Raw genomic sequence first — 11,021 nt, forward strand, 5'->3', positions numbered from 1 at the left:
TCATTCTTTTCAGTGTAATAGTTCCGTTAGCCACAGTAGTTGTACTGTTAAACTTGCGCACCCGCACAGTGCTTTCGAATAAATCAAATCCATCCACCTGTTCGATACTCTCAAACGTAGCTTGCAGTCCCCATATCGGTAGAACTAGGAATTGCAGCGTGAAAAGTACCTTCAGCATGGCGATGCGTTAGGGGAATACTGATGCCGGGCGGACTCTGCTGCAATTTATACCGCCATTCAAGGTCGATGTTGTAAGTGCACTTTTGCATGCACAACAGTTGTTTGGCCAGATTGCTTGTGATAGCGAGCCCTTTCTATCACTCTTCTGTTTCAGATAAATCAGATGCCATCCAATGCCCAAAGCGTGCTGTAAGGAAAATGTAGTGATCTCGCGGAAAATTCGTTCATACTTAAACCGACCAGGCATTCTAAAGCTCTGTTACATCACTCCATCGGCCTCGGCCGGTTCTCTTAATCGCATAGCCCGGATGAACGAAAGAAGAGCGAGAACGAAGAGAACCAACGAACGAAAGAGAACGAAACCTCTAATTTCCATTTATTTCCATTTATAGTATTTCCATTTAATTTATATTCTCGAAAAAAATACGTTCGGGAGAAAGTATCATGATTCATGATTTACTTGACATCAACTTTATCGCCACTAATAATCATCCTTGTAAAGTTTGATCACCAACTCGAATGTCGATATCTCCAAATCCTGCAGTTTCGTCGTGATCAGTATCTTCCACAGGCCAAGCGGTGCGTACGCAGAGAGCACCCCCGATGGGAAAACATAATCGAGAAACAACGTTTTCGTCGGCTTTGTCGGGCACTCGTAACCACTGGGGAAGTTGACTATACCCGATATGTACTGGTAGTACTCGTCGTGCAGGAACTTTAAGAACCTACAACCACCCATGGGCGGAATTTTCATCGGGTAGTAGTTGAACTGCTGATTGCCGAGCGGACTGTTGAAGTAAGCCGTCGACGCCTGATCGTTGGTGGGACACAAAGCAGGAATGGAGTCAGAGTTAGTACGCCTAGGGGCAGAGTTTCACGGTTTTAGTAGTGCACTACTTGCCAGGAAACTGTTGTTAAACTCTCGCTTCCATGAGAGTGTTCCGTTGAGAACCGACATCGTACGGTTGTATTTGCGCACCCGTAGTGTGCTTTCGTGAGAGCCATCACCGGAAAGCAGATTTACGCTTTCAAACATCCCTTTTATCGCCAGCGCCGGTAGAACTAGTGTAGCGAAAACTAAAAGTACGTTCATCGTGACGTTGTTCTGAGCGAACGAACGCTGAGTGGATACTGCCTCGGTTGGGCTTTATAGGAGCAACGAGAACGGAGCCCAATTTGGATACAAATCAGTACTCACATGCGTGTCGATCGTACGTCGGATCGTCGAACCGATAGTAGTTGACATGATGATTCAATGCAGTAATTCACTACGCAATAAACGTTTCAAAAAAAAAAATTTCACAAATTTCACGCAAAATTCACTACGTTTGAAACACGGTCATGCTTTGAACAACATGCGCACGGTCTGCGTAACGTACGGGAGAAAGAAAATATTTTATATTGAAAGTTATTTACTTGGGGCGTGTTGTTAATGTACGGACCGTAGTTGTCGTGGAGAATTTCCAAAAACGCACAAACTCCCGATGTGCGTAATTTGGCCGGGTGGTGGTCGAAATGCTGGTTTCCAAGTCTGCTGAGAAACAAATCGGTAGATGCCTGGCGTGGAAGCGTAGAGGCGTTTTCGTTAAGACAATGTGTGTTGTGAACGTTTCCATATTCGGATCCACTTTCACCTAGATTCTAGTTTGAAATACGTCGAACTCTGACAACTGTTCTAAACTGGGTATGGCCTAACGAAATACGCTATTTTTTCCTTAGATACACGATCAACAGCAGGAGGGCGCAGATCATGTCGCAAAACACCGAACATGTATGAAACGGGTATTGAAGTTGCATGTTTTACACAGTAGCGGAAACACGTGCCGTGTGTTAGGCCATAAGCCATAGTTAATTAATTTCGATTGATAAGATCAACCAACACGAGTAAGGCCATTTTCGGACCCTGTGGATACATTGTTGTGGATAATTTCTCTTTCAAAACAGTGCTTTTCCTGAAGAAAACTTCTTGCGCTGTTTCGATTTCTAATTAGTTCAGATTTAACTCACGTTTCGCAGTGCATGATTTCATGTAAAAGATAGGACACGTGTCGATGCACCATGTTTTGAAACGAAGCAGGAGCGATTCACGCAAACTCCGTGCGAGCGATACTCATCTACGGTAAGCTTTATATGATCAGGACGCGCTGCTGATCGGCGACATTTTTCGAAGCGATGTGCAACCGACAACATTGTGTCCTTCTGACCCTGCTGGCTTTCGGAGCTCAGGAGATGCTGGCGGTGGCGCATGGCAAGTTTGAGCTGTTCGAGCAATCCCTCGGCAAGCAGCTGATTGACATGGATCTTCGCGTCCGCAAGTACAACCGCACCGAGACCACGTTGAATGGTACCATCTTCATACGGCAAACGATGGATGATACGCTGATAGTAAGTGTTGGCACCTGCGACAGTCAGCCAGTGATTGTACGCTAAAGACTCTCTTCCCAACCTTTCCTGAACAGCTGAACACGGATGTGTTTTTCAGTGCGCTTGGCAATCAGCAGTTTCAGCACCTACCGATGCACCTTCCAACGTCCGGTTTCTGCCAGTTTATGACCCATTTGCACGATGAATACCCGAACGTCATCAAGGACATTGCCAACATTACGGAAGCGGAAGAGTGTCCCGTGTCCGAGCGTGCGATGATCATCTCCGATAAAACGTTCCCATCCGAAGTGCTGCCACCCAAGCTGACCAAGGGCCTGTGGAAAATGGTCGTTACCGGGACAATCGATGGCGAGGAAGTGCTGAAGTACTACATGGTTGCGCGCCTGTTCGAAGACAATCATTTTTAGCATTTTCCGGTGTATAATTTCACAATTTTAAAGACTTATTTAGCCCAAATACATGAAATAATCAGCCGCGGACCGCGGATTAAAGATAGAAAAGTATGTTGGGCGGAAAATTTGGTAAGTCATCACTGCTTGTTATTTAACCCCTCGTTGGAGCTTAAATTTATTCCACCTTGCGTCCTCATTGACTAAGGCCAACCAAAGCAAACAAGAGGGCGTCATTCAACCTGCCCTTCAGCTGACTTCGATTTTCGACGACGTGTGACTAACGGCCAATAAATCAAGTGTGATCCCTCTGTTTTCGTCCAACGATTCTCGGTCAACTATTAAGTTGAAGAGAAGAAACAATGAGAGCAAAACTACCGAGCCGCTGTAAGGTGGCTGCAATCGAAGACTTTTTGTGGAATGAATCGGTTTGCCCGATTTGCTTTCCATTCGTGTTTCTCCAACATCACCGTCACAGTTTATCGTCCATTTTCCATAAAAATATGTAGGTCGTTGGTAGCACTACTGCCGATGCTAGATGCCACTTGAAAACGATTTACAGCCTTCGCAGACGGGATAAACTGACTTTTTCCTAGGCCTCTTCACTTATTACCATATCCTGATGACGGGTAGTGTTAGAACATTTTCAGTAAATGCCATCGGTAACTTTGCCGATGGTGCGTTAAGCGAGTTGCATACCTTCAGGCGCTTTCGGGCTGTTCGGAAGCGCGAGTGGTCAGTTGAATCTGTCTAGTTTTCGGGATAACTCAAATACTCAACATTGCCTCAACTTAATTTCACAATTCATTTTAAAACAAGCACATGAAAATCCATTTCCCACCCAGCTTAGTGTGAGACGTTCTACCAGACGACCTCATCATTTATGGAGGCGAGAAAGATGTTAACCCAGCGACAGCGGCCCACGGTGAATGCGTGCACACAGCCTCTAAGAATGTTGCCAGCATTCCGATAAAAGCATAGATTATTTACTGACGGTGTGATTCTGGTGTCTCATAAACATTTGTACGGGTTGCACAATGTACGGCAGGGCAGGCCGTGCGACCTTCGCTACCACCCCGTGGCCTGCGTACGTCAACCAAGAAACCCGGACCGCAAAAAGAGTGCAAACTAAGGCCTTCGGTCTCTGGTGACCGTTTTTGGCGAATCAACCGCCCTTTTGCCGATCCTTTCTTCGCGGACGTGGATCCACTTCCAGCGGAGCCAAGGGCTTACGGCTTTCGCCTACCGATATCGACCCCCGCGAAAGCCCTTGGGAAGTTGATCGGGAAGAAAGTTTCCCGTTGGTCCCGATCGGAAAATGCGGCCCGAATAGGCCACGGGGTCGAGCTACTTTTGCCGATTAAATGGTTTTCACCGTTACCGGAGGTGTGGGTTTTTGTGCGTCGGCCGGAAAGTTTTCCCGCACCACCGTCGTCGTGGGGAAAGAAATTTTTCATAAGATTTCCATTTCTGCACGCTGCATAAATTGTTAATAAATTTTTAGCTTAGAGTCATGTTTTCCGTCCCCCGTTCACGAAGCGCTGCACTCTCCTAGCAGTTCTCGTGGGGTTCAGTCTGAGGCCACTCAGTGGCGGGTTCTTGGGTGACCGGAGGGCAGATAAATATTCTATCAATGAGGGAATCCGGAGCCTGACGGCGTAAGGGGTGAAGCGACGAAACCCGACCGAGGAGCACTCCGGACCGCCCGCGTCCGGTGACGCAGGAGCAGTAGAAGGGTTTCTGGGAAATAGTGAACCAAAAAATGATTTTCACCACCGAAAGCGAGGTGGCATCAGCATCAACGCCAGCATCAGCAGCGGCGGCAGCGGCAGCAGCGAAAGTTGTTTAAAATTTCATGAGCAAACGATTGTACCGGCGTAAGGCTTCGGCTCGGTACCACTTTGCCTATTCACTCTTGAAAATTAGTTTTAGGGGTTGCGGTGAAAACCGGAATTTTCATTCTATCCACGCGGCTCGGCCCCTCTTCGCGGCGGACCCACCCGCACGCCGCCTCCGGTGATGGCCCTCGTGGCCTTGTGCGTGAAGCAGATTCGATGCAAACGCAGACCGGAGCGGAAGCGCTCCGGGCGGGGGCCGCAAGCCTGGCGACGCTCCTCCGACGGCAACCTCGGCAGCAGCAATCCTTTCTGGTGAGGTTTTCCACCGGCCGACGTTGCAGGGCCTGTGTTCTGTGTCAGTGGTGTGTGCGGCGTGTGTACCCGGCGGCCACCACCGGTGTAAACACTGACACAGTTCGTCCTGGCACTCATCCACGCTCGGGTTCTTGCATCCTCGCCGTCGCTTGGCAACCTTGTGGGGCCTACTTTTTCGGGGTTGCTCCACTGTTTTCGGGCAGTGCTCCGGGAGTCGAGTACGGGGGCCAAGGGGTAAGTAATTGCACCGTAACGTGGCTCATTGCGGAGGGAATTGGGCTGCGGGCGTAAATGGGTCACCGGCGCGAGACGCCTTGTGGAGACTATTTGCAAATTACTTTACTGCCCTTCGGGGTTGGCGTCCTTTCAGGTGCCCCGTGCTGATCGATTAACGACGCAATGCAGCCACTCGCGGAGGAAGTTAAGCTGATTTCAAATTCAAATTGAGTTCCGAGCGATGGAAACGAATCGGCAACAATAGGCACGGAACGATGCCAACAAATTGGCCAACAATTCGGGCTCGGGGGTTCTTACAAAAAACGATTTTATTCATTAATACTCGCATTTTAACAGCCTTTTAACGTGCTTTCGACTAAGTAGTTTATATTCTGACGGCTGAACGTGCTTCCTGCGCTCTATTTCCGTAGTTGAGCCAGTTCAAGAATTACAACGTTCAAGAATGATTATTTATTCAAGTTAAGTGAATGGGTTATGAGACCTAGTTTATACTTAGCAAAAGGAAACCTTCAACGTTAGATACAAAGAGAAACCTTGTCGAGGACATGTCGAAGTTCAACGCAGACGATGCGTGACTGCTCTGGCAATGGTTTACTAATGTTTGAAAAATTTGATAATCAAATTAGGTCATCTTCTTTTTATGTTTAAAGTTATTATAACAAAATTCTTTTGTTAGTTAGATTCTTTGCATCTACCTTTTCGGAGCAACATCAAACCATTCGCTTTGTCTGTTTCTATGGTAAGAATACCATTCGAAAAATCAGTTCAAAATACCGGTTCGATAAATCAGTCCAGCCTTATAATCCTTTCCTGTTTGTTTACAAAACTTCGCAAAACCATTATCTGTTATCAAATGCAGTAAGTGGCAGTAATGTGATGATCATCGCTTTGGAGTCGTCCTAATGTTGGCGAAACATATCAGGTCCTAGTAATCGTCAGGTATTTTACGTTAACCTTGAGCCAAATTGTATTAAGGTGACATCAGAATGCATATTGCTTCACAACTAAAAAAGTAGGCCATCTGGAGCGGTCTGCTGATGTCCTCAGTACGACAAATCAAATGCATTGTTTTCAACAATAAATGAAATTGGAGACGAGCAATTTAAAATATCACTTCACGACCATAACAGCAAATACTGGCCAAATAATCGATTCGAATCTGGGGCCAGCGTACGGACCATTTACGGGACCCTTTCCGCCGGGACTGCAACAGCCGCAACACAGCTTCCCCATTTCGGGCGTGAACGACGACGCCGCCGCCGGAATCCGGGCATCCAGCCAGTTTTATTGCCGCACCTTGGGCCCCGACCCAAGAACATTCCAGACGATCCGAATTGTCGGAGCGGCTCCAGGGGGAAGCAGAGCTAGGTCCTTGGCAACGTGCTCGACCAACTAACCCGGACTCTCGTGTCACGGAGCGGGTAGAACGAAAGATCGGGGTGACCATCCATCCCCACTATTTTCTCCCGCTCTCTCTGAGGGCCGATCCAAAATAGGAGCTCCATCTCTCTCTCTCTCTCGAGGTGGACCAATAAATTGCTTCACTCCGCGCGGCACGGCAGGCTGCACCACCCCCGGGGGGCTAGCCACCCGCCCACCCGTTTATCTGTTGTTTGCTCAGCGAAATGTGTATGTTTCGTGAAATTTATAGCGCTCCGTGCACCCCCGTGTCCCGGCGACCATCGGGCGACCTACCGAACTACATCCAAACCTGCCGGCCAACCTGCACCAACAATAGAGAGCACCCCGGGAGCAACAACAACCCTCCCCCGGGGGGAGGGGTGGTGGGAAGGGACGCGTCCGAGGGGACGCGGGTGTCCCTCCTGCACCCGCTGCATAGACGGGGCACCTGCAGGAGCTCGGCCTCGGCCCCCGGTTCATACCATCCCTGCCGGTGTCCTTGTGCTGAGCTGGCAGCTTTCACCGTCGTTCATCAGCGTCCCCGGACCGGCGCACATACCCACACACACCATCACAACGCACGCAGAGCGGCCCCGAAAGTATATAAGCCACCACCACCGGGGGGAACGGAGCGGGTGGGCGAGAGCGGGGCCGAGCAGGAACTAGCGATCGAAAGTGAAAGCGTCTCTGCGCCTCGGGTTTGCAGTGTGTGCGTTTTTCTGTGTGCGGCGTAAGAAGCCTTCGGCCAAAGGGCTGGTGGCCGAAGGATGATGGTGGAGCACCGCCACCCCGAACCCGCCGACACCAGCCCCCCCCGACTGAACCGACACGGAACGTGAGAAAGTGAAAGTGAACTTTTTGGCGCCATCCATCGCCTAATGGCGGTGCAGAGCCGCCGTCGCCGGAGGTCGGAGCGGAAGGGGGGTCGGAAAAGCTCCCCCAAGTTTTCCGCCACCTTTCACTTTTCCGCACGCGCTCTCTCTCTCTCTCTCTCTCTCTCTCTCTCTCTCTCTCTCTCTGGCACGCACCCGGCAGGTCCGCGGGTTCGAGTGGCGTGAGAGCGCTGAAGCAGGAAATGAAAAATGTCCTTTCCATCTTTCCTTTTCCTTCGGTTCATTTCGGTGCCTTTCGACTTCCGGCCAAGACCCGATGCTGCCGATGCTGCTGCTGTTCCCAAGACGCTCGTTGTCTGGGGATGCGGCGCACAAAGTTCGCAAAGGTGAAGGCGGCGTGAAGATGACGGTGAAGACGACCAACTTTTCCCATCAAAAAATTGCACAAGACACGGCACTCGCTCTCTCTCTCGCGTACGCACGCTGTTCCGTTCCCACGTGAGCCCTGCCGCACGGGGGACGGTGGACTCCTTCGAGGGCGACGAAGAAGTTGGTCTTGCGCTTCGTCCTCTCGCAAGCTTACGGATGATTGTTATTGTTACGGATGCCGCGGAGCCGGAGCTCGATAAAACTGTCATCGTTTTTCGTCCGTTTGCGTCGTCTGCTGATGCTGCTGCTGGCTGGTGGACGTTGTTTCACTTTCACTACGGCACTATGGAAGCGAGTGTTTTCAGTGCTTAACGCCGAGAAAAATAATTTGATGTAAATCACAGGAGAGCCTAACCGATGAATGAGCCATGTGTTGCATACATTTCGGCGTAACACTGCAACTAGAGAACGGTGGCGATCGGATAGCATTTTGTAAGTCTATTTAGGTATTGGCAATCAAATAATGTAATAATTTATTGTTTGTGCATGATTATTATGCGTTTTGGGAAAAATTATTATTTGACAAAATGACGACGAAAATATACGCGCTTATGCAACCAATTCAAACAAGTAAAGTCTTCTCATACAAGCAACATGTTCGTGAATAGTTAAAATAGACTTAAAGCATTGGAGTAACAGTGGAAGTTACAAATCAGTCCACGAATCGAGAAAGTTCGAAAGTAAAATTATGGAAGACTTATGACCTCCCGTTATTTATTCTGATTTTCGTCGTTCAGTTCCAAAGACCAGTGTGCGGATGTCGCTGCTGCTGCTGCTGCTGCGTTCCCGAGGCCACCCACGGGCCCGGGGCGGTTCTGAGGAGCCACTCGAGACGATTCCGGCTACCCGATAACGGTGCAGAAGCCCAGCACCATCGCCAGCGGCTGGAGGTCGGCATTTCCTACTTTTCTCCAGCGATGCCACCAAGGATTTCGTTCGTCCCGCTTTCGATGCTGCATCCCTCGGTTGCCGGTGAACGATGCCGTCGCCGCCACCGGTCGGCAATTTGGGTCACGCGGGTGAGGCAACGCAGAACGCAGCAGCGGTGGCAGCAGCGGCCGGAAGGACGACAGGATGTGCGTTGTGTGAAGATGTCACTGTCCCCGGGAATGGGGGTTTGTAGGTGAGTAGGGAAAAAATGGATGAGAGCGACCCGGGGGCGAATGAGAGAGAGAGAGAGAGAGCGCGCATGAGCGTGTGAGAAAAGGAGAGACGGTGGGTTGGGAAATGGCTTCTTCGAAGCAGAAAGAAGGATGTTCGCTCCGGACCGGAACGGACCGGGTTCGCCTCTGGTCCGGCGAGGACGGTGCGAAACTTTACAGAGAAATCAACGCGCACATAACAACGCGGGCGGTGGCGGGTGACACTGACGTTTTCGGCAAGGAGCAGGGACGGACGAGCAAAAAGTATTGCATTAATCGTGATGGAAGTGGTTTTTCGGCGGAGTTGGATATTAAATTTAGTAAGCTGTCCATCTTCCGTACCGCCCGCCATGTTACGTTTCTCGTCCTCGTCTACTGTTTGTTCTGCCTGTTTTTTCCGAAAAAATGGTATCACTTTAGGAGTGCGCCCCAGACCGACAGGTTCCCAATCAGGGAAGTGGCCGTGTTGAAGGGGGTTTTAAATTTTTTACAAACCCCCTTTTCAGGACTCAGCCCCCCGTTGCAGCATCGAAAGAGCTGGCACCCTGCAATTCGCGGTGTGGCGGTCCGAAAGTAGTCCGCTCCCCGTGAGAGGACCTTCGCCGGGGCCGGTAACGAAATTAATCGAATTAATTTATTGAAACAGTACCCGTCGTTCCGTCATCTTAATCAACGCAACAACGCATCGATCGGGCGCAGCTCGTTTCACCCTTCCGACGGGAGTTCTTCGCGCCCGGAGGTCCATTTTTAATCTCCAATCGGGGCTCGGTGCGGGGTATATAATTTATTCGGTCACCGATGGCGAAACTATTGGACCCCATTTCCCCCCCCCCGGGGGGGGAACGGTCGCTCGGGGCCCGGCTGAGGTGGGTTTTAAAAACTACATAGCGGTTCCCCGAAGAGCCTCGATCTAGACACCCATTTACTTGGTTGCCATGGCTATCGCTCTCTCTCTCTCTCGCACGGTCGTGTCCTGTTATGTGTACACGACGGCGGCTGGCGGTAGGGCTTCGGGATTACGGGCAGCCCGGAGGACATGGACAGCAGGTACTAGACCTACGTACTGACCCTTTTTTTGGCGGGCGTCCGGGAAGCAGCATCCCGTAAAGGATGCACCTTTCCACCGCCTGGCCACGGCCACATCTCAATCACCGACAGTAGAGCAGCAATTTCTGTTTCGGGCACGCAATCCAGGGGTTGACCGAGTTCCGTGGAGGATCGTGGGCACCTCACACACAAGCACACACGCGGGATAGAAAATCACCTCTTATGGTACTTCAAAAATCATTAAATGTATATAACTACTATGCTGCGCCTTCGGAGGGCGAGGCGACGATCCGGGTGCTCTCGTCCCCTCCGCCACTCAGACAATAGCGCACAGCTCTCTCTCTCTCTCTTTCCCGCTCTCACGGACCAACTTTCACTTTTGCCGCCATCGCTCCAGCTGTTGCAGAATCCTTCCCCGGTGGGTGGCGGCGGACGAGACCAGACGAGCAGACGAGCGATGCACGAACGATAAGGACGATAAGGACCCGACCGACCGACGGAGAGCGCGGAGAAGCTCTCCCGCGGGTGCTCTCTCTCGCTCTCGGCCGGCACGTGTCCCGTCGCAGGACTGCAGCTCCTGTGTGGCAGGGCGGGAGCGAGCGAGATGCAAGAGCCGAAGATGCGCGGTGCATGGTGAGGTTGGCCGCTGGTTCCGCTTCACGTGAAGTGGTGATTAGAATCATGCTGAGCCGCGGGGGGGAGCTGAGCGTGTGGCGCTGGGGCGCGTTCGGTGAAAGTGAAACGATATATAATTACGAGAAGCCGGTGGCCCGGCACGGGGGGGGAGGGGGAGGACGGCACCGTGGGCGCGGTGGTGCTGTCTCT

General features: G+C 50.9%; 1 protein-coding gene across 1 annotated transcript; it reads left to right on the forward strand.

Moving 5' to 3' along the window:
• Positions 1 to 2,409: 2,409 nt before the first annotated feature.
• LOC131208158 (uncharacterized) lies at positions 2,410 to 2,992 on the forward strand. The gene is made up of 2 exons (XM_058200807.1): positions 2,410 to 2,565; positions 2,640 to 2,992. The coding sequence occupies exons 1-2, from the start codon at positions 2,410 to 2,412 to the stop codon at positions 2,970 to 2,972; spliced, it is 489 nt and encodes a 162-aa protein (XP_058056790.1). The 3' UTR covers positions 2,973 to 2,992.
• The last annotated feature ends 8,029 nt before the right edge of the window (positions 2,993 to 11,021 follow it).

Source organism: Anopheles bellator, chromosome 2, assembly GCF_943735745.2.
Source record: "Anopheles bellator chromosome 2, idAnoBellAS_SP24_06.2, whole genome shotgun sequence".
Taxonomy (NCBI): domain Eukaryota; kingdom Metazoa; phylum Arthropoda; class Insecta; order Diptera; family Culicidae; genus Anopheles; species Anopheles bellator.

Bases quoted from the DNA above. Each gene is read 5' to 3' on its own strand.
- LOC131208158 (XM_058200807.1), top strand. From the start codon at position 2,410: ATGCTGGCGGTGGCGCATGGCAAGTTTGAGCTGTTCGAGCAATCCCTC. The intron at 2,566-2,639 runs GTAAGTGTTGGC...TTTCCTGAACAG, and splicing joins CGATGGATGATACGCTGATA to CTGAACACGGATGTGTTTTT.